Genomic DNA, 24,203 nt, shown 5'->3' with positions numbered 1-24,203 from the left:
TTTGGAAGTGGTAAAAGCTTATAAAAAGTGTAGCCATTTATTAAACACTGTAAGAGAATTCTAGGGTGAATAAGACTTTATTCCTGCTCTTAGGGATTCACAGCCATGCAAGGATAGAATTTAGAGTACATAATTCTGAATTTAAGGTACACATGAGAGGGACTATAATAGACACGTAGAGAGATGCTTTTTGTGAGTATGGAATTGGAAGACATAAATTCAGTCTAAGATGTTCTAGGTATTAATTACTGAAAGATGAAATAGAAAAAAATTAACAAATGAGGCATCCTGCTATTTGGTAAAACTGGAACTATAGGTAATTTTTATTTATCAAATTGCGCATGTAAAAAAAATAATCTAGCTTGGTAGAAGAACTAAACTTGTGGAAAGTAAGGATATAAACATAAATATTATTTTAGCAGCTAAAGTAGATTATACTTATGAAATAAAGATGCCATATTTTGGTATAGTTTTGGAAGTTTGGAAGGTAATAGATCAGGAAGAAGTATATTTCAGTTAGATTTGATGACATGCTTGATCATATTCATTAAATAGTTGTTGAAAACTTACCCTGTGCCAGGCACTGTTCTAGTCATGAAGTATGTAATAGTGAACACAATGTATAAAAATCTGGCGGTACAGAGATTAAAATTCGAAGAGGGGAGGCAGATAATATATAGGTATATCATGTTAGATGGTGACAGGTGCTGTGGAGAAAAATAAAAAATGGAAGGGTGTTACGGAGAGAGGGAAAGTATTGTAATTTTAAATAGAGTGGATTTTTAAGGCCCCCCAGAGAAGGTGAAATTAGAGCAAAGATCTAAAGGAGGTGAGGGCTTTGCTCAGATGTCACATGACCTTAGGGAAGACTTCATATATCCATTCTAGAAAATTAATCCTTTTAATACCCATGTTAAGAGTTGTAAAGGCTTTACCAAACTTAGGTATTTGTCCACACTGAAAGATAGCCAACGAGAAGGCTGTTGCTTTACTTCATATTTTAAGGTAAACATAAAGGATAAAGGTTGAGCCTAAAGAGACTAAATGTTTGATCTACCATCTACTTTTAGTGCTTTCTCAGTTTAGCTATCTTAAGTCATTCTTCATAGGATGCTTACTTTTTTTTTTTTTTTCTTTAAGGATTCACACTAAACAATACACGTTTAGAGAGGGAGGGCCGTAGAAACAAAAGAATGGTTTGGGACTAAAATTATAGTAGAATAAATAGAGTCGACTAAAGTCATTTTTATCTTTTTATACATGAGTCTAAGGCAATAATGCCTGTCTGAAGGAGGAACTTAGGATTATATCTGTAAACATGCAACCGTAATAACAAATTTGTAATTATTATTTCCATTTATATTCCTTTTGTCAGCTATAATTGGTTTTGTTTTAAATAATTCCTTAATTGATTCTGTTAAATAATTTAATCTGTTTCATATTTAAAGACATTACAGTTAGGTCTTTAGGTAAGCAGTAGGATCCTGAAAAAAGGTGATAAAGTTTTAATTCATTCTTTTTTTAGGGTGGTGTGTTATTTCTTTATATCAAGTAGGAATTTGTAGTATTTTTGTTGTAGTTACTGTTATGGAAGTTGTATATCCTGTAGTAAACATCTCAGATGTATAGAAGTGTATTAAAAAAGTACAAAGCAAAAGCCATGCTCATTTTTAACTTCTTAGAAATGCTGAGTTACATTCATTTGTTTGATTCATTATGACCAGGCTAATTTAGTTCAGTTTCATATCTCTTCTAGCACTTGTGTCTTTCTATTTAGGTAAAGTAACTGATAGTACTTTTTATTATGCGTTTTTTTTCTTTTCATATATTCTCTTGAAGAACTTTTGCTTATTCTTAGAGTATTCAGAGTTGTCCTCCTCACCCCCCTCAGAGCTTTTTCTTTCATTGCCTGAAAAGGGCTTTTTTTCCCTTTTCCTCTCCTACCTACTTCGATATGACAGTCGTCTTCAACATTGAAAATTCTTCCCCTCATTCTCTTTGTGAACCTGTTCTGTTCATTTTTTGTCTCTTTTTTAGTTGATGTCAGAATTGTTAAATATTAAGTCTTAGAGAGTGAAACTTTGTCCATTTAATTTGCTTTGTATATGCAGGGAGCTTAAGATGGTAGCAAAAAATATCTCATATTTAATGATTTGGTGATTTCTTGAGTAGCCTAGTTATAATTAGTGTATCAAGTTCTTAGACTTTTGAATTCATTTTACAGAAGAGTCTGCAGAGGAATCGATTGCTATCAGCATTGCACAAATGGAAAAACGTTTACTCCATGGCTTAATTCATAGTGTTCTGCCATATGTTGGTACTTCTGTAAAAACTTTAGTATTAGCATACAGCTCTGCAGTTTCCAGCAAAATGGTATGTATAAATTAGCACTAGTTTGGATATTAAGAAAAAGTAGCAATGATATAACTTTGGTTTGCTTATTTTTGAGTTTAATTAAGGAAAAAATGCGTGTAACAAGTATTTATTGAGTGCCTTCCCATGGGTAGGCATGTGCTGCTTTTATGTGTTATTTCATTTCAGTTTTTGCAGCAGTCTTTATAGTATAGATATCATTGTCCACATGTTATATATAAGGAAACTGAGACTTGGAGAGGTTATATGACTTACTCAGTTTCATAGATGTTAAGTGATAAAGTCCTGTTTTGTATGATTCTTTATAATGTGTAAGGCATAGTAAGATGGACAATGAGAAAAGATCACTATTTTATTAAGTTTTATCCTGTGACTTCATACATCAGAATCGCCTTAGGTATTCTTTAAAAATGTGGATTTCCTGTATCCAACCTCAGGAATTGCATCAGATTCTCAGGAATTTGAGCTCAGAATATATCTTTTTAATACACTGTTTAGGTGATTTAAACATGCACAAAAATTTGAGAACCCCTGGATTACATAATTTACTAACACAGTGACTTTTTCCCCCACTTAGGTTAGGCAGATTTTAGAGCTTTGCCCTAACCTGGAGCATCTGGATCTTACCCAAACTGACATTTCAGATTCTGCATTTGACAGGTTAGTTATTTTTTAATATTTAAAGATAATAATTTATAACTATCAATCAGTAAAGTTGTTCTTTAGTTTCTTTGCATAATTGCAGTTTAATCATATGATTTTGTTTTACTATCAAATCTCATTCATGTGGCTATAACTTGATGGAACCCTCCAATTCTTTGCCTTTTGTCCAAAGGTCCCAGCTGATCCAACACTCCAGTCTGCATCATCCTGCCCTCTTTATATTCCTGTACTGTATCTAGGCCTTTGAGCCTCACTGTGCAACCATGTAGATCAGCACGATAAATATTTTAAGAAGTTTTCAGTTTCAGTTAGATTCTAAATGCTATCTGACAAAGAAAGCTCCCTCCTATATTTCTCACAGTTATTCTGAAATTGTACCACTTTCTTCAGGCTACAGTCTTCATAGATTATATTTCCTTGGATGCCATCGATTTCCCTCTTATCCTACCCTACTTGTTCTTTCTCATCCTCAGCTTTTATATCAGAATCTTTCTTCTCTGGCTAACCCATTCTTAATTTTCACATGAGGGATAGATATTTCGCCCTACAATTCCCAGAGCTTGTTTTTTTTCTGGAGTTTCCTCAATCATTGTTATGCTGTTTCTTTTACGAGTGTACAACTTATCTTCTACTTGTTACTTATCAGGATAATACACTTACATAAGTCCCTCCCATCCTTACCCTTCTCTCATACTGTCCTTCTGTTTGGTTCCTAATAACTTGAATGTCTTTTCTTATCCCCAGCACCAAAAGTAGTTGCCTGACAGTAGACATTCAGTAAATGTTTGAGTGTTATGTTAGGTTTGAAATCTTTCTTCTAGTTTACATCTGCGTATATATAGTCAAATGCTCTTGAAGAATTTAACAATATCACTAATAGTCTTGTTGCCTCTTAATTATAGTTGGTCTTGGCTGGGTTGCTGCCAGAGTCTTCGGCATCTTGATCTGTCTGGATGTGAGAAAATCACAGATGTGGCTCTAGAGAAGATTTCAAGAGCTCTTGGAATTCTGACATCTCATCAGAGTGGCCTTTTGAAAACTTCCAGAAACAAAATTACTTTGAGTACATGCAAGAATAAAGACATTTCCATGCAGTCCACCAAGCAGGATGCTTGTTTGCACAATTTAACTAACAAAGACATTGGAGGAGAAATAGGTAATGAACACCCCTGGACTCAACCTGTTTCTTCTGAAAATTTCATTTCTCCTTATGTGTGGATGTTAGATGCTGAAGATTTGGCTGACATTGAAGATGCTGTAGAATGGAGACATAGAAATGTTGAAAGTCTTTGTGTAATGGAAACAGCATCCAACTTTATGTGCTCCGCTTCTGGTTGTTACAGTAAGGATATTGTTGGACTAAGGACTAGTGTTTGTTGGCAACAGCATTGTGCTTCTCCGGCCTTCGCGTATTGTGGTCATTCATTTTGTTGTACAGGAACAGCGCTAAGAACTATGTCAGCACTCCCAGAGTCTTCTGCATTATGTAGAAAAACATCAAGGACCAGATTGCCTATGGGAAAAGACTTAATTTCCTCTGAGAGTGAAAAATCTGATCAAGAGACTGGACGTGTACTTCTGTTTCTCAGTCTGTCTGGATGTTATCAGATCACAGACCATGGTCTCAGGTGAGTAGTCATTTGCGAAGTATTAGGAAATGGACATGTTCTCATTCTCAAATGAAGTATAAAAACTTTGAAACTGAGTCATTCCTTTCAGTTGATTTATTTACCCAAAAAAGATAATCAAGATTTGCCCTACTTCAAAATATTGAAGGAGCATCACTTCTGATATCAGATGAAGTTTCATTTTAGTCAGTTAAAATCCTGTTGTATGTGGAAGAAAATACATTTAAAAGTTTAATAAATACTTAGCAAATGCCTGTATCACATTTTCTAAGATGATTTTGCAGATGTAAAGAGGAATAAGACACAACTTATACTCTGAAGTACTTAAAGAAGAAAATATTTTCACCTTATTCTGCAATGTAGGTTCTTTCAGGGATGTAGAATAGAGATACTGTGGGAGATCAAAAGAAGGAGCGTTCTCATCCAGGTGAAGGAAATGATCGGGAAAATTTCATGAAGAGATGACATTGAATGAACCTTGAAGAATGTTGAAGGATTGTGATAAGTTGGCAGTGAGAGAAGAGATTCCATGTATTGGTGATCACTTTAGTTTACATAAAGCACAAAGATGTGAAAGTACTTGGGGAGTGTTCAGAGAAGACTTAATATTCCAGTTTGGTTACAGTGAAGGATGTGTACTCGTGGCTAGTGGGACATAAGGCTATAAATGTAGGTTGGAGACATAATAGTGGAAAGTGTGAATGCCAAGAAGAAAAGTAGTAGTTATTGACTGGCCCTCTACCTTGTTCTCTATTCAAGAAGCTGGGTCCTTAAAAAAAAGTGTATGTATTCCACATATACCTCTCACATGGTTGAATAAATTTATTTCCTAAAATGTTTGCAGTTAACATTTTTATAAATAAAATCCTATTTTAAATCCACAGGAAAGTTAGCTTAAAAAAATCTTTGAGTAAATGCTTTGGAAAGAAAAGAATTTGATCCTGATTTATCTGTGTTATATTGGAATTTAGTTATTAAAAAATAAAATCTTTAAGAGTGCAGAATTATGTTTACCAAGTCTGTGTATCTTTAATGTCTTCTTCATTTTATATATATTTTTTTGTTTAAAATGAGTTATGGTTTTATATTGGGGAATTTGGAAACCAGAATGTTTGTGGGACTAGTTTAGTGCAATTGAAGCCATTAAGTATGTACAGAAAGCAAAGCACTGCTGAGCAGTAGTGGAATTGAGTAGCTAAGAGTTCAGAATTTTTGGTCTTTGACCATGATCCTCTTATCTTGTATTGCTTTCTTAAGTCACAGGCAGAACATGGAAGACCTTCTGCACATTACTTTCTCTTTTCTTGTAAACATGATCTTTAGCAGGTTAAACTGAGCTTTTTTTTTTTTTTTCCCCTCCTAGAGGAAAGATGGAGTAGAGGTGAAACAGTCATTTAGCTGAGGGAGGTAGCTATTCTCAATAGCCTAGAAATTCCATATGCTTTATAGGACCCATTTGTAGCTGTGTTAGGTTGTCAGTGCACAGGATTGGAGAAGATGCGGTTGCTCACTGACTTTGGGGCCAGACAGACTGATACTGGTTCTTCTGTATAACAAACTTTATGCAAGGTAACTTATAGTTGTGAGGCTTGCATAAGATACATGCAAATACATGTAAAACATCAAACAGTGGTACAGGGTAGGTTTTCAGTTAGTAGTAGCTGCTGTTTTGTTATTTTGTTATGGTTGTTCTCAACATTAATAATGTGAAATAATTGGTTATCTTTGGACATTGATTACATGTTTTTTCTTTTGATCTGTAGTAGTTATGGATTTTACTAGGGCACTTTAATAGAAGTGTGTCAGATATTGTAAAATAAAAAATTTATCCAACATAAAATCTAATACTCCTTACCTACCATTATAAAAGATGCTTAGTATGAAATTATAGAAATCTTTCGGAAGTCATTTACAATAACCAAAAGTGTTTTCTCCGGAGGTAACTACTCTCATTACTATTTGGCTGCTGTGCATCATTCCATTAATTTTTTGTTTATTCAAACCCAAGTTCATACATTGTAGTTAAAAAAGAAAAGGCAAACAATGATCATATTCTGAGTTTTATTGTTTTTAAAAATCTTTATTACATTGATATATATATATATATATATGCGTGTGTATGTGTGTATATATATATATATATATTCCTAAATGATAAATAGTTTTAGTTGTTTTTGAATGCAACTGGGTTTTGAAATAAAAGGAATTTTTGTTTCAATTTAAAACCCATTTATTCATTTTCCATTACTGTCACCCTTTTTCATTATCATTACACCTAATTAAAACTTATTTGTGGCTATGTTCAAATATATTTTCAACATGACCAGTTTTATTAAGTGTTTTCTTTTTCAAAGCATGAAGTAGTACATACAACCATTTGTAATATTTCAGAGTGGCAATGATGTCTAACTGTGTGGGAATTTGCCTATCTTCAGTATTGTCAGGACTTTTAAACTAACCCCAGAATTTATTAAAATACCGTGTAATTCAAAATTGATTTCAAGGGGAGTCAAAATTTTGATGAGCCTAATTAAGAAGTATTTTTCATTTGCTTTCAGTGGAAAAGGATTTAGAAACTCTTCCTGTGTAAAGTTTGGAAAAAACTGGAAGAGGAGAGTGTTTCATTGAATACTAAAGAGCTTTATTTTCCCCCTTCTCACCAAGGCAGAAAGTTAATTTCCTAAGTGAAACCTGGAGAAATGCATGAAAGTGATCTGTAGTTGTTACTTCAACGTTATGATTTTTGGTACTTATTGTTAGACGTTATGATTTTTGGTACTTATTGTTAACACCTTCTGATACTATTAAACCCTGTAGGAATAACTGAATGGAAAATTTACTGCTGTTGTGAGTTGAAATAAGTTACTTTTTTTTCTTTTTAGAGTTTTCACAAATAATGGTAAGGAGTTTGCATATATAGATGTCCTTGAAGGAATACTGGCTGAGTTTGAATTCAGGGCAGAATTCATTTTAGGGACAGGAGAACACACAGGATCTATCATATCCAGTATTAATTGGGCTGGTGACTAATTGAAAAGATCTGTAATCTGTGTACAAGGCTCTTTTTAATTGGCTTATCTTGAAGATATCTTTCTAAATCATTCAGATATTTATTGAGCACTTACTATATGACTTACCCTGTTTTAATTTCTGGGGATCCAGAGTGAATAAGAAATTCCCTACCTTCATGGAATTTAGAATTTAATGGTAAAAATAGGCAATAACTATATAACATCAGATAGAATAATCTGAAGAAAAATAGTGTTACGGGATAGAGAAGAAAAACAGTGTTACAGGATAGAGAATATAGAGTACCCAATATCATATTTGGTGATCAGGGAGGTCTTCTTTGGAAAGAAGCATGCTTTGATTAGGAATTGGGATGACGTTTGCAAGTGCTCTGTGCATTTCTTGGGTAAAAGGTTAAAAAATAGATAATACATTTACAAATTTGATTTTCATTGAAATAACTCAGCATTCATTATATGAGTTTACAAAGCATTTAAATTACACAATTACATTAATATTTACAAGTGGTATAAATAGTTTTGCTAACAAATATAGTTCATGCAAACATACAACTCAACTTACGGGGGCAGAAATGTTCAGGTGTATTAGAGGGAACATTTATTGTGCTTTCTGTATGTCATGTTTTATTCAGAAATAGGTATGGTTTTGGCAAGTTGTATACATGGGGCTTGTTACGAGCTTTGACTATATAAATGTAGGTTGATAAGTTTTTTTTGTTTTTTTTTTTTTAACTTTTTAATTTGAAATACTTTCAAACTCATAGGGCGGTTGCAAAAACATAATACAAAACCCAAACGGAGAACTCCAACATACTCCCCCACCCAGATATCCATATCCACTAACTTGACAGTTTGCCACATTTGCTGTATCATTCTGTCTGTCCATCTCTCCATGTTTCTCTCTATCTATCCGTCCCGTCCATCTATTTTCTAAACATTTGAGAGTAGTTTGTATGTTTTATGCTCCTTGAACATTTAATGCTTCCTTGTACGTTTCCGAAGAATAATGACATTCACTTATGTAATCACCTTAAGTACAGTTATCAAGTTGAAGAAATTTAAAATTGATATAAAGCCTACAGTCTGTATTATAATTTTTTTTATGTCCCAATTCTGTTCTTTTGAGCATTTTTTATCCATTATTGGATCCAGTCCAGGATTATGCATTGCATGTAATTGTCATTAACTCTTTAGCCTCTTTTCTTGATGCTTTGATTGTGGAGACATATATACAACATAAACTTTACCACGTCAACCACTCCCAAGCATACAATTTAGTGGGATTAATCTCAGTCACAATGTTGTGCTACCCTCACCAACATTCATTATTAAAACTTGCCCATCAGATAATGAAGGTTTTAAGCCTTAGGGAATAGGTAGTGTAATGTGTGTGGTCTTAGTACAACATTTTCTGGTTTTCATAGGAATCAAATAAAATAAATCCTGATTATCATTAAAAATATCTCTTAAATTCTTTTTCAAAAAAAAATTTAAAAATACACTTTATGTAAAAATGAGACAAGGTATAACTAGTACTAAATATGTCATTAGCAAATTATATCCATTTTAAACATGTTATCACCATATTATAGGGGATCTCAGCGCCAAAGGCCCTCAGCCTAAAGTTTTATGGTGAATTTGTTTACACTCTTTCAAGCAGAATAATCAAACATCAGTAGGAACCACTGTAACACCATGGAACTCAACAATGAGGCTTAAGTAGTATTTGATTAAACTGTAGGTGATATATAATTATGTATACAGTCTATCGATTGAGGAATTACCCTTTCATATATTATCACCCACAGTATCTTCTAGTATACCCACAGTGTAATCATGGTTCTATAATAAAAGTTAAGAAAACCCTTCATGTGTTGGTGCCTTCTGTGACAGTTAACTATAACACACATTTTGTTAAAATCCTGAAAGTAGAATTATTCAGAAGACTTTCATAGAAAACTTTAAAGAAAAAAGGCTTATATTTGGATTTTAATGTATGATGGTTTATTTACAACTTTATTAGCAAAAAGAAAGAGGGAAAAGTTTTAAAACAGTTTGACACAGGGCATTGCAGCTTATCCTGTCAGATTAAAGAAGTTCTATTTTAATTGTTCATCTGACTAATTGTCCAAAGATATATAACACTGAATCTGCATATGCAGTTTCCTTTCTGAAGTACAGTGCTCGTATTTTATATAGTCTTTTTAAATATATAAGTATATAGGAAATCAAATCACTCATTAAAAATTGCATTAAATGAAGGGTATTTAAAATTTTATGTTGTTCCTGGTAATAACATGTTCAGTGAATATCAAAACTGAAAAAGCATTTACACTTCCCACTTGAGTGAACAGTTACAACAGTCATTTTCTGCAATTATAAATACCTTTCAATTTATCATGAACTACTCCAAACTTAATATGAGATGTAGTCAAAATCAGAAGAGAAGACATAGGGAAAACATTCCTTTTTTGGAGGAGCATAAGAAAAAGAGTGAAAGTAGTCAATTTCAGCTCATGTAGCGCTGACAGTTTTTTCATTGACTTGTTTGGTGTCATTCTTCTAAATCAAGTATGTTTAATTCTTCTTTTAGTTCATCCCAATCTTATCCAGTAAAAAGATTTTCATCAACAGGAACAGCATTGATGGCGCCATTTTTCTGTCCTTCTCCTTTGTTATTCTCTTCCATATCGCTTCTTTCACCATTTTCAGATTTGTTTTCATCTTTTTTTGAAGTATACATGCTGAATCTTTCAAGACAGTAATACTCTCCTCATCTACACTCCTGGGATGTACAGGCTTAAATCTATATCATTCTTGCTTACAGAATCATCAGTCTCATCACCACCTGATCCCTGGATGTAACCGGTATCATTTGCTTCCTCCTCATCATCTTCAGCCACTTTGGGATGGAATTCAAACAACTCACAACTACTGATCACTAGTGCTTTTCCCGGCTTTGAAATCTGCTTTTCTTCTTTGCATATCTTGCTCACATTTATCAGTCTTTTCTTGTCTTTTCCTCTTCTTCCTTGCAAGAAAGGATTCTAGAGTGATTTTGGTAACATTTTGTCCTAGGGCAGAGCGCTCTCTTTCAGTTAGATCCTCTAATGAAATTTAATCTTCTTTCTCTTCTTTTTTCTTTTTTCGACACAAATTCAGAAGGAAGTACCTGATGATACATGGCAAATAACACTGCCTTTGGGGCATACCCAAAACCAGCCATACTTGTTATTCTCAGTGGCTTCAAGGAAATGCTTGCACATTATTTGAGAGTTTTTGATTTTTGATTTTCTACCTCACTATACTTCTTGTTTACTACTTCTTCCAGCTTTTTCTCATCCCAATTAACTACTCCAGACTTTTATATTGATTATACATGGTATCTTTCTCAAGTACTTCATCTCTTGCATCAAGTAAACACTTAGCTGTTCTCATTTTCTCGCCAGAGTCAAGTTATCAGAGAACTTATACTTATCTCCTTTAGTACACTGTCCTTGGCTAAAGAATGCACATATCACAGATTTGGGATCTGCACCTTGACTTATTTTTTGAGCAGCAACTACAGGTCTGAAGCATTCATTTAGTTCCTGCAATTCTTTCTTCTTGTCATCTTTCTTCAGTTTCTTTTCAGCTTTGCTTTGTGCTATCTGATGTGGATTTTATTGACAAAATTTAACTTGATGAATGACAGTTTTGATAAACTTCCGTTGCTGTGCCCCTTTCTTAATCTTCACACCAAAAGTTTTGTCTTCGATAATCTTGTTTTCTGTGCTGCCTTTTTACTGTCCCCTCCCTGAGTCTGTTTCTTGGGGGGCATTGCAGAGACAGGTGGCACTGGCCAGACTTAAACGCAGCTGAAACTGTCAGGGGGCTCTGGCCACGTGGCAGGAGGAAGAAGACAACCAGGGCCACTTTTGCCACTGCACAGCGTGGAAGGCGAGTTGCTCACTTGCCGGCAAAATGCGGTCTTTGTTTATTTAAATTCCTTACCTTCAGACTGTCATTATAGTTCTGGTATAAAATGCACTTTTTTCCCTTGAACCCTTGGCAACTGCTTTTTAATATTTTGGGTCTTTGATAATCCAGACCAGCATTCTCCGCTATTTAATTGGTGTGTTTAGACCATTTATATTTAATATAATTGTCAATATGGGTAGGTTTATACACACCGTCTTGCTATTTGTTTTATCTTTGTTTCATTTGTTCTTTATTTTTTTCCTCTTTTTTCTGACTTAGATTTGTTGAGAACTTTTTTGTATTTATTTTATCTCTATTATTGGTAAATGCCTCTTTTGTTTGTTTGCTCTAGGGTTTATATGTATCTTTATCTTACCATTTTTACCTTCAAGTCATTTTATACCACTTCACGTACAGTGGAGGACTCTTAAATCTTACTGTCTTTTCCTGTTGCATTTTTCACCTCTAATAGTTCCATTTGGGTCTTTAAAAAAATTTTTTTTCCTGTTTTCTCTCCTCATTATTTTATATTTTCTTTTGAATCCTTGAACATATTTAAAATACTTATAAAAGCTGTTTTAAAGTCATTGTCTGCTAATTCTGTCATTTTCATCATTCATGGCTCTGTTTCTATTCATTGATTTTTTTTCCTACTTTTCTGAATGTATAGTAGTTTTTGATTGGATGCCAGGTAATGTGAATTATGTATTGAATACTGGATTTTGTTCTCTTCCTATAAAGAGTGCCACTTTCAGATCGGTCCTTGGTCTGTACTGTTTCTGTAACTTGTGTGCATTTCTTTAACTTTTTTTCTTATTGCATGCATTGTTAATAGTTTGTTTAGTGAGTCTTCCCCTGGTTTAGGGCACAGAATGTATTTTATTTGTTTTGCATTCTGTTTAGGCCTGTGCCTGACATACTTGAACATTGGTGAAAAGAAGGAGACTAGAGTGATCTTTCTAGAATGCATTTCTTATTATGGTCTTCCTCTATCTAAACCTTCCAGTGACTCTTCTGCCTTGAGGCTAAAGTCCAAATTCATTGCCCCTGCTTACCTCTTTATCTCCTTTAACCTTCCTTAAAACTTTTGCTCTTGACTTCCCCCCACTATGACTCTTGCAAGAAAAGAAAACAAGAAAACATAATACACCTTCTCTAGCCACACTTACTTTATCTTCTTCCAAGGTACCATGTTCCTCTTGTCTCTAGGCCTTTATATTTGTTCCTTCTGCCTGCAACATACAATTACTGGCTAACTTCTGTTCATCTTTTTATTATATCCTAAATGTCACATTTTTTAATGGGAAACTTTTTTGATCCCTCAGGGCCCTTCTATAGGTTCCCAGGAGAGTATTCGTCACATGGTACTTTATTGCTTGTTTATTTTGTTTGATTTCCCAGTAAACAGTGAGCCAGTGATTATGCAGTTGTTTTAATTGTCATACTTTCGATATAAAGTTTTATTTTCATGCAATCTGTCCTTAATATGCTAGAAAATTTTATGTTTTATACCATCAAATGATCTCTGCATGGAAAATACCTTCTGAGATCTTTCAGGGCATTTTTTTAAAGCTGTATAGTTTAGTTCTTTATTATGAACTATTCAACTTTATAGGAAAAACAGAAATAATAAACGTTAAAGCCTGTACTATCTCCCATTAAAGACTGCTGTCCTTACTGCTGTGGCCTAGTCAGGTCACTGAGGTTCTGAATTGCTGTTAACCTATAGTCCAAGGGGGAAGGAGGAAATAGAAGATTAAAAAACAAAAAAATCAGTTTTAAAATCAAAATTTAGTGAAGAGTATGCATTTCAGTTTCTCATGGGGCTTGTTTTTAATAGTCATTTTCTTTTTTTAAACATGTAGTTAACAAAAATTTTAAATGTACCCTCTCAATTTATATAATTCAGTATACTTCAATATGTCTATCAGTAAATTTTTCCATAATTCTTTCTAATCTCAGTTCATATTTTATATACTTTTTACTTAACATTGCTTCTTAAATTTCCATGTATCTACATAATCAACATAATTTTTTTTTTTTTACCGAATGTATTGTTGGTTTCTTGACCTCCCTTTCAAGATAAACTCTTTCCAGTTTTCCCATTTTTTATTAATATTGCTTTAATCATCATTGTACAGAAAATTTTAAGTTTTAGAACATCAAATTTTTTTAGCTTTGCCATTTTAGCAAATTTCTCATTTTATACTAATATAAATGTTGTTTTATTCTTCTAGGATGTGTTCATTAGGTATTCTTTTTTTAAATTGAAATGTATTAATATACCATAAAATTCATATGTACAATTCAGTTGTGTTTAATATATTTAAAAAGATGTTCAGTTATTACCACTGTCTAATTCAGAAACATATTCATCATCCCCAAAAGCTGTCCCATACCCATCACCAGTTACTCTCTGTTCTCTTTCCCCAACCCTGGCCACCTCTAATCTACTTTCTGTCTTTATGGTGTTGCCTTTTCTGAACATTTCTTATTATTGGAATCATGCAATATGTGGCCTTTGTATCTCTCTTGTTTTACTTAGCATAATATTTTCAGGGTTCATCCATGTTGTATTATGTTTCAGTGCTTCATTCCTTTCCTTGGGCGAATAATACTCCATTGTATGGATAAATCATTTTGTTTATTCATTCATCAGTTAATGAACATTTGAGTTGTTTACACTTTTTGCTATTATGAATAATGCCGCTGTGAACATTCATGTACGATTTTGTGTGTGTGTGTGAACATACATTTTTAATTCTCTTGGGTATATATGTCGGAGTGGAATTTCTGGGTCATATGGTAACTTTATGTTTAACTTTTTTTGAGGACTGCCAAAAGGGTCATTAGGTTTATAACTTCAGTATTCCTGATAATTTTTATTTGGACAGTCTGGTAAGAGACTTAAGAAAAGTTTCATAGACTTCTTTATTGATGTTTTTACGAAAAATGATTAAGTTTTTGTAAGTTAAATCTATGTCTGCTTAAGGATGAGGCTAGCTATTCTGTTTTATAGAAATTCTTAAATTTTCTCATTAGTAAGTTGAAAGTAAAACAATGATCTGGTGGGCCACAGGAATACATAAGTTTTCATACATTAAAGGATCCTCATTGTTGAATTGTTTCTCTTACAGGGTTTTGACTCTGGGAGGAGGGCTGCCTTATTTGGAGCACCTTAATCTCTCTGGTTGTCTTACTGTAACTGGTGCAGGCTTGCAGGATTTGGTTTCAGCATGTCCATCTCTAAATGATGAATACTTTTACTACTGTGACAACATTAACGGTAATGCCTTTTAAAATGAGTTAATTTTGAAGGAATTGATTTAAAAATTTTTAACAGTCCTAATTTTAGGGTTTCTGTTTAGTTTTCTAGATTTCTAATTAGCAAAATCTCTTAATTCAAGATTTAGTTCTTTACATGTGATAAAATTTAAAAAAATCACATATGGTTCCATTAATTAACTTCTCTAAAGGTAAGTTTTCCTTGTGTGTAGATATCCATTTTGCTAGAATTTTGAAGTATGTAATAGTTTAATCAAGAATGGCAAGTTGTTCTAGAAACACTAAATTCCTATAAAATTTTGGGAAACTTCTCTAGAGTGATTTAACACCCAGTAACAGTTCAGAGACATAGCATTTCTAGATGTACTGATTTCTTAATCCCCACTTACTTTGAGGGGTGATGAAGTGAGTGTACTTGTAAGACAACTTTATCAAAAAGGAGGTCTTTGGTAATGTTAACTACTCAGGGATTCTGGATCTGGTTCCAAATAAATCTTACTGAAGATTGAGAATTGGTGGTGTGGAGGGTGTGGTACTGCAGGAGAGACTGATGAGATGCTTTGGTCATGACTAAAATTCCTAGAGCAGTTCTGGAGATCGAGTCCTACATCCACTTTTAAAAATCATCAGATAAATATTTCTTGTTTCTTTTTGTTTTTTAAGCATATCCTACTCTAAATGGACCTGTTGAGTATGCTTTTGCAAAGTATATTCAATGCCTTCTTAGGCATTTGCTAGTTACTGGTAGAGACTGAAGTTCCAGAAGCATAAAAAACCGTTCCTCAATTATTAGTAAGCAAATCCATCTCCTTTATAACTGGAAAAAAATTTATATGGCTTATATTTTACAATGCACTTGCCATTTTACACCATAAACTTTCATTTTTGAGAGCCTGATTCATCTTGAAATGACGAGAGTACCTTCTGAGTTGTTCTCAGGAAGAACATTTGACAGGAGCCAGGAAGACTTGGGGAATAGATGCTTCTGTGATGACATACCAAGAGGCAGAGAAGTTAGCAAATCTGCTGTTTCTTGGATGTTAGATTTTCCGTAAAGAATATATGAAGAGCCAGGAGTTAACAGCTCTTATTTCTGGAATCACATCAGTTTTATAAGTGATGATGTCCCATGTTCTTGCAGTAGCATCACTAAGTTGGAGCATTTCTTTGCACTTCATTGTCTTTAGTCAGTAATCAGGGTTTGGTGAAAATGAACATCATTAAAACGATGCCACTTGCAAAACCTACAAAAGCATAGTATGATTGCTGCAGTGAAGCACTTGCTTTTTTGTGAATGTGCACTGTGTTTGAGAAGAGAGTCTTCTAAAACATAGAGTTATGTTGCTTTGGTTTCAGTGTTGTGCCTCTTAAGGCTTATGGAACATATTATAAAAAGAAGTCCGTAAGCAATTATTTTTTTATAAGAAGAAGATCTTTTTTCTGTGTTCCACTTGAATTGTCCACATTGATTTCAGCATAGGTTATGCTTATGGGAATAAATCTTACAACCTAATTTGGTAAATTTATTTTTGGGTACACGGATGTTCTAGTGTTGGGGTAGATTGGGTTCCGTGTTTATAATCTGCTTTCTTGTTTTGTGCTTTTTTTTTTTTTTTTTTTTGTTAACTTCTTGAAGTAATGTAGATAATGGGAAAAATCTTTTGTATGTTGTTAGTATGTTAGTGTTCCTTTCATTCTTGCCTGGTTTTGAATATACAAATATTAAAGTGTTTGAAAGGAGCTGCTACACTCCTTTTGTTGAATGTAAGATTTTTTTTTTTTAATAATTGGTAATTTTCAATAATTGAATTTTAATGACAATACTGACTGAAAGATTTGAAAGGAAATTGGCAGTGTTTGTATAAGCCAATATTAAATCTCCTTTTGCAGCTTGCTAAGGCATGATTTTGGAAAATGGAGAACCTTTAAAGTTTGCAGGGTTACTTGTCATATTAACTGTGTTCCAGAGTTCCAGCCAGTTGCCTTTTAAAGCAATGTCCTGATATAATCTTTTCCGTTAAAGGATGTATTGACAACCTAGAAATTGTTAGAATAAAGTTTCATTGTATCCTGATTTTAGGATGACACTATTCATCTAGTTATCTATAGCTACAACTCAATTTGTATAGTAAATATTTAGTGAATGCTAAGGGGTCCCCCTTATTATTTTTATTTTTTCTGAAAGTTGTTAATATATTTTGTATGTGATCTTAGAGTAATGAGGCATATTTAAGTGACAAATTATACTTTAAATATTTGAGAGTAACTATTTGGCTAAAGGTGTATTTGGTCACAAGAAAGTCTACATAGCTAACTACCAGGTTCTTAGCTAAAAGAAGTAAATACTGATAAACATTATTCATTAACTAAATAAGTGGTAAGTAAAGCAGAATGATCTGTTTACTAAGCACTAGCAAAATTTTGGAAAAGTTAGTGAATCAGATAATCAACAAATAACTTCTGTGAGCAAGACACTGTTAAAAAACACTGATACAGAAGGCCATGTTTGATTCTTCTCAGTGATTCTTCATAACTTTGACTTTATTTGATTGATAAACTTAAGATTTGAATATGAAAGAAGACTTCTTAGCCATCACATTTAAAAAAATTATTTGTTATTTAAGAAGTGTTAAATGGAATTGCATTGTTTTAGAATTCTGAAGAACATTTGAACAATTATAGCAGATAAACTTTTAATACTGATTTGCATTTCATTATATGTGTACTTTATGAATTAAGATAGATTAGCTCATAGTTGGAGGTGACACAATCTCAGATGCTTTGCTCTCTTAGGTTTCTAATTTAAGTTAAAGAGGAATTAAAGGTAAGTGAAGGTAAGTGCAGATATATAGTATACATAATAACTTAAATCCAGGAGAAACAAGTCACTCAATAATAAAAATTGAGAGAAGTAACAATAGCTAATTTTATAGTTCTTTTTATCCAATATTTAAAAAGTGCTTCTTAAAAAATATTCTTTACCATGCATTTGAAGATTTTCTTTAACAATTCTGGAAATTTTATTTTCCTATTTTCTTTATTATGTTATGTAATTTAGCCCTCATGTTTTATAACAATTTGGGTTCTCTGTCCTATAGTTAAATAGAAATTTGCTGGCAATAGGTCAGATATTTAAAGGGACCTACTTGTGAGTTACCAGTGTCTGTTGAAGCATGGCTGTCTGCTTGAGAGAGACTTAGCAATACAACCTATCTTATAGTCATATTTCTTTCAAATGTTACATCATTTTCATTTCTGTTGCCCATTTATTCACTTTTCTGAACACTCCTTCTGTGATAGTTAAGGGTCTTACTGTTCAATGACACTACTTACAATTTACAAACATTTGGAAATTGCTGTTTTTTCCTGTTTCCTTCAGTGTGAGACTTACGTAAGGTAAAAATAGCTGCTGTTTTCACTGATGCTTCGCTCCAGCCCTCAACAGAATGTAATCCCTTGATGGATACTGTCACATTCATAGATGATTAGGATCAGACACTTGCCCTGTCATTGGCCTTGTGATGGGCTTATAGTTACTATTACAGTTAGTGGTTAAGCACCCATAGGCTTCTCTAGGCAGCTCCTACTTTGAAATTTGAAAACACCAATATATTAATTTCCTTTCTTTATTCTGTACACTTAGAATCACATTTAAACTCAGAGATACTCTAGTGCACATGTGAAGGATTGGGACATACCGATTATTTGTTTCTCTGTATAAGGAGATCTGAGACAGAGCAGGTTGGGGTTAGCTTTCTACCTAATATAGAAAACATATTTTATACCTAAATTTTTTTTTCCCTGTTACATCTACCACCATCCCTAAGACTGTGGGAGCAAAGAGTGACCCAGATGGCCAGGGTGGGAACTGATGATGCTGGGCACCTGAGTGTTTGAGGGAGGGTGATGAAAACGTATGTGGTATATGGATAGCTGGCTCTTTCTCTCTTTAAAACCAGCAGCACATATATTTCGCTTCCATTGCTTTCAGACATCTTTTCCTAGGCCACTCCTGATTTCATTATAAAATTTCTTACTTTTATGTCCTTGAAATAGAGACAGACATTTTCAAATATTTTAGGAGGTTTTAGTTTGGAAAATTGTATAAAAATCTCTATGTCTTTCCTCCTGTTTCTCCCTAAAAAAAAATTAGACTAGAGATACATACTGATAAAATGATATTCAGATGCGTTTTGGCAAAAACTACTGATTCAAGCATTTCATCACAGGAACTAAGTCAAGGCTGGGAGATGGGCATGAGGCAGGGGATTAGGTCCTGGAGAAAGGTGAGTATGGGCAGGTAAAGCAGTACAGGTGTAAGGGGTGAAGAACTGCTGAGAAGGGGAGTAGTAGAGTTGGGTGGTATGCATTAGTTAAAGCTGAAAATATATTCCAAGGGGAAACCTGGTCAAAGGTTGGCAGTGAGGGAAGTTCCGACACGTAGGATTCCTTATCAGGGCATTACTAATAAATGAATGATAATATGTAGTAAAGCATTTTATTGTGACACTGTGGTGAGATGACTAATATTGTGTCTTAACTTGGAGGAAAAATAATCTTAACAACAGTGCTGCTTTGCAAATTTTAAATAATTGACACATTTTTTTCATTTAAAAAATGAAACTTTTATTTTGATTACACAAAAAATGGGCTTGTGGTAATTCATCTTTAAATTTACAAGAATCTTAAACTTTTTATTGTGGAAAATTTAAACATTGTGAACATAGAAATAATACAGTATACCCTCATGTACCATCAACTGTAGCAGTTATAAATTTGTTTTCAGTCTTCTTTCATTTATATCTTGCCCATTCCATACCTGCTCCCCCATTATTTGAAGCTAATCCCAGACATCATATCAATTTTAACATGTAATGTAACTATTTGAAAGTAATTGAAATCAAAAGCTGTTGCAGTGCCACATATACATGCAAAAAGTTTATTGGTTTCTTTTCTTAAAGATATATTGTCATTTCCACAGTGACATTCTATATGAACATTGCATTTTATTTATTGATTGTATATCCTAAGGAATTTGCCCTTTGTATTTTGTATGTACTGTTCCAGAAATATAAGGAAAAGTTAAATTCCTGGGAGTGTGTGTTGTATGTGTTCAGTTGTAAGAAATTGTTTTCTTATGTTGGTTAAGGATCATTGCCTTCTTTTGCAATGAATTGCTACTTTAAAAAACAAAACAAAGCAAATTTAAAATATGTTTCTGAATTCAAAACTAATTACCAGTTGAGAGTACTATGATGTTCAGTTATAATCCATTTGATATATTCTGCAGCAAAATTATATTTGCTGTAATTTTTCATTTTGTCCTTATCCTTTTATATAACAATTGCAAATATTTTCGTTGTTCTAATTGATAAGTAAAGAACTAATTAACTGCTCTTTGTTCATGGTGCAGACATGCTGAGAGACTTCAATATAGTTAAAGAACCTTTTCCATATTTGACTGTCATTCAATATGTGCCATGAAACCTCTTCTTTGATATTTTCTAATTCTCAGTTATGTTTTCCTATTGGATCTTTTATCTAGTGTCTTGGTAGCATAATGTGACTGGGATGAAATGTCACTTTATTACTCTTGTGAGTGAATCACAATATTTGTTATGTCTTGGATGTGTTTATTTAATTAATCACTCATAATATATTTAATCTGAAAGATAATTTCGCCTAACTCTAATATATGATTTATTATGGGTACAAATGTTAAACAGAAATATGGCAAATATGTTGACTCTATGTCTGTGTAGTTTATTGTTTAATTGTGGATGTAATACTTACTGTAATTGCTTAATTCTGGATTCTTTAGCCGACCTATTATGGATGGGACTGTTTTGCCTTAATATTTCTAGCAAGGATGTTTAGGCTGTAACCAAAAGTTATGTTCACCTGGTAGTCTTGCTTCTGTGGGTTATCTCCTTTTCTTCTTGAACTATTTCTTAATTTCTTCTCCTTCTTCCATTTACCTTTTGAACCATCGAGTATATATTAAAGTCAAGCTGCTATTGGCAATTTTTTTTTGTCTGAACAATTTTCTATTCATACATTGTGTGATTTTACTTCTATGATATAAATGTATTGCTAGCATTTAATAAAAGCCAATTTTTTAGCTCCTGCATAAACAAGATTATTTTCATGTGGTCTCTAAGAAATTCCTCGTTTCACATTTTTCTGTTTTCATACAGGTCCTCATGCTGATACCGCCAGTGGATGCCAGAATTTGCAGTGTGGTTTTCGAGCCTGCTGCCGCTCTGGTGAATGACCCTTGACTTCTGACTTTTGTCTACTTCATTTAGCTGAGCAGGCTTCCTTTCATGCACTTTACTCACAGCACATTTCTTGTGTTAACCATCCTTTTTTGAGTGTGACTTGTTTTGGCCCATTTCTTACAACTTCATAAATCGCAGTTTACCAGTGAATTGTACAGTGTTGTTTCCTTGCAAATCATATTTTTGTTTTAGAAAGGGATTAGGTTTTTTCATAAGGATAGGAACAGTCTTACCAGATTTCTTTTAAATGAAATGCTTTGAAAAGAATGCCTCTAATGCCATGCTATTTAAAGTATTTTTTAGATTATTTTGGGTTTTAAAGTCAATGGGGTTTATTGGTTCTCTTTATATATAAACACTGTACCAAGCTTTGCAGATTTTTTCAGACATTTTGAAGCTTTATTTTCACAGATTGCACATTTTGGAAACTGGTATCTTTTCCATAATATTTCCTTTATTTCAACAATTCTCAGAGGGCCACTACAAACACACCCACATAAAAGATTCTTTAAGGTTGTAGAAAAGATGAGTTCTTGGTGTTAGCTCAGTGAGCTAGCAAAGCAACAATATATTTGTTATTTGCTTTCTTCAAAGACTCCAGGTTCCCACCAATGTCCCTAAAACTGTCAAATTTGGGAGGGATTTTTAAAAGTTCCACAGTCATTTGAAGAAATGTATAAATAAAATATACTTTGAGGACTTTACCAAGTAGCATCTTTTGTGTTTTGATTTGATTCTCATAAATCTCAATCCAGGTTACTTTAGTGTAATAATAGGACTAAATATTTGTCTTCTGATCTCCCGTGAAATCATGACTGACAAATAAACAGTTTTGGACAGATACCTAATTTTGTTGAGCTGTTTTCTTTTGAAAGTAATTGTTCACCAGTCAAATTTAATTTGCGTAAGCTTGTCTTCATTGTTTTGTGAAAAGATAATGGGAATGGAGACCCGCCATTCAGAGAGGCACATATTGGGTCAGTTTTTTGCCATGCTATATGTCATGAAGAAAACAGTCAGGGACATGCTACCTATTTTTATAAATATTGCAAGGCTGTGGAAGAGGAACTAATCTTGCAGTTTTGTTCTTTGTGGCCTCAGGTATTTTTTTCTTTGTTTTGTTGTGGAGAAGGGGGAGTACGGAAAAATATAAACAGCAGGTAGAGAGATTTCAGTTTAGGGTAAGAGAAAGCTTTATTTTAGAGATAGTTGTCTAAAGATATAGGAAGAACCACTTGATGGGAATATAAATGAAAATAATTCGCTCATGCTTTTTAATTCAACTGCCATTTGAATTAAACACTTTAAGGGATGATCATTGATAAAGCGAGGATATTTAAATGATTCTTTCTTTGAAATTTCACATTGCCCTAAGGGTTCTCTTATTTTGAGTCCATTGCTGTTAACATTTGTACAATTAAACATGGGACCCTACGAGGTCCACGTAGGGAAGGGCAGCTGTATGCATAGGCCACCTTAGCTTTTGACATTTGAGTTTGTATGTCTTAAGCTTACATAGTTAAGCCTTTTGTGGTTTTACATTTGTGCTCCTCCTTTAAAACTCTGGTCTAAGCACAAAAAATAAAACCATTTCTTGATTTCCTTGGAGAACTTGGAAGAAAAGCCACTCTTAGTGAACAATTAGAAAGTCAGAAATTTTATTTTGCAAGGTTGACCATTTTGTAGTTACTGTATTTTTATTTCCCTAGGTGTTTAAAAAAGTTTAAAAAGTTGACATCAGGATGTTTTTCAAGAAAACAGACTACAGAAAGTCTTCTGGAGTGAGTCCCATTCCACTCCAGACTTCACCTTAACTGTTGTTACATGAAGTGCGTGATAGAATTGCTCATCTGTGACGATGGCCCTGAGGCATTAGGGGAGGGCTACAGTTTATTACTGTTTAGTCAGAAAACAGTATAATATTTGGGGGGAGAAAGATTTTGATAATCTTTATTGAAAAAAATCATGATTACATGATATTTCAGTACTTGGCTTAAATTTTGTCCTTTATAAATGAATTTTGAGTAGCTAATTTTTTCAGAGGTTCCAGGTAATTAAGTGCTTCTCTTTTGCTTTGTTTTATGTTGCTTGATGTTAGAAAATCATCTAATAGGACCTGGCAATTTTGAATCAGACTGGCTTCAATATGACAATGCATTGTCATATCAAGACTCGTTTTTCTACTCCCCCCCACTCCCCATAGCATAATCTGCATTTAATTTGTATATTCTATTGCTCCTTCATTATTAACTTAAAGGAGACAGTTAATATTTAATGAAAATTGAGATATTGTATACTCAGTTCAAATTTTTATTGGATTCTGTGATTGATTTCATGAATTCTTTAAACTGTTCTTTCTGAGAATAAAACGTGACAATTATGTAGGTGCCTTGTAGTGCCTCACACATATCAGGTGCTCAGTATCAGGCAGTGTTCTAAATGCTTTACATCACCAACTTGTTTAATCTTTACAACAGTGCTATGAAATAGGTCAGGTGATCATCCTGATCTTATATATGGGGATAGTAAATAACAAAGAGGTTAAGTAACTTGCCCTGGTTACCAGCTAGTTAAGAGGCAGATTTAGGGTCTCTTCAGAATTCATGCTCTCACCATTCTCTAGCTTGTCTCTGTATTGCTGTATGGTGGTGGTTAGGGTTAGTCATCGTACTCTCCCTTGAAGAGTTCATAGCAGAGGTACCAGAGACATGGAAATAAATAATTGCATATCCTGTAATTTGATAAGGGGAAGACGTAAGGGTGAAAAAAGCAAAAGGTTTTTAAGTTGTTCCTTAACTTGGTCTCCTTTATCTTTATAATTTTATTTTTTTTAAAGTGAGCCTGTACTGTTATCTACTTCAGTAATTCTCTACTGGAGATTCGCCTCATAGAGGACATTTGACAACATCTGGAGACATTTTTGGTTGTCACAACTGGGAGGGTGAGGAGGAGGGGTGCAACTGGTATCTAGTAGGTAGAGACCA

General features: G+C 33.5%; 1 protein-coding gene and 1 pseudogene across 2 annotated transcripts in view; one reads left to right on the top strand and one right to left on the bottom strand.

Annotated features, from left to right (window-relative positions):
* Positions 1-22,062, top strand: part of FBXL5 (F-box and leucine rich repeat protein 5) — a 61,367-nt gene extending 39,305 nt beyond the window's left edge. Inside the window, exons 7-12 of one of the 2 annotated variants that reach the window (XM_037829425.1) lie at positions 2,225-2,373; positions 2,951-3,033; positions 3,939-4,192; positions 4,475-4,664; positions 14,791-14,939; positions 21,136-22,062. In XM_037829425.1, coding sequence (XP_037685353.1) covers positions 2,225-2,373; positions 2,951-3,033; positions 3,939-4,192; positions 4,475-4,664; positions 14,791-14,939; positions 21,136-21,212 — 902 coding nt within the window. In that variant the 3' untranslated portion in view covers positions 21,213-22,062. Of the gene's footprint in view, positions 1-2,224; positions 2,374-2,950; positions 3,034-3,938; positions 4,665-14,790; positions 14,940-21,135 lie in introns of both variants that reach the window. The other variant, XM_037829426.1, reaches the window with a different exon arrangement.
* Positions 10,248-11,513, bottom strand: LOC119529239 (annotated as a pseudogene).
* Positions 22,063-24,203: the final 2,141 nt, after the last annotated feature.

The sequence above is a fragment of the Choloepus didactylus genome, chromosome 3 (genome assembly GCF_015220235.1).
Source record: "Choloepus didactylus isolate mChoDid1 chromosome 3, mChoDid1.pri, whole genome shotgun sequence".
NCBI classification, from domain to species: Eukaryota; Metazoa; Chordata; class Mammalia; order Pilosa; family Megalonychidae; genus Choloepus; species Choloepus didactylus.
Note: the sequence above shows the minus strand (reverse complement) of the source record. Positions and strands in the feature narration are given on the sequence as shown.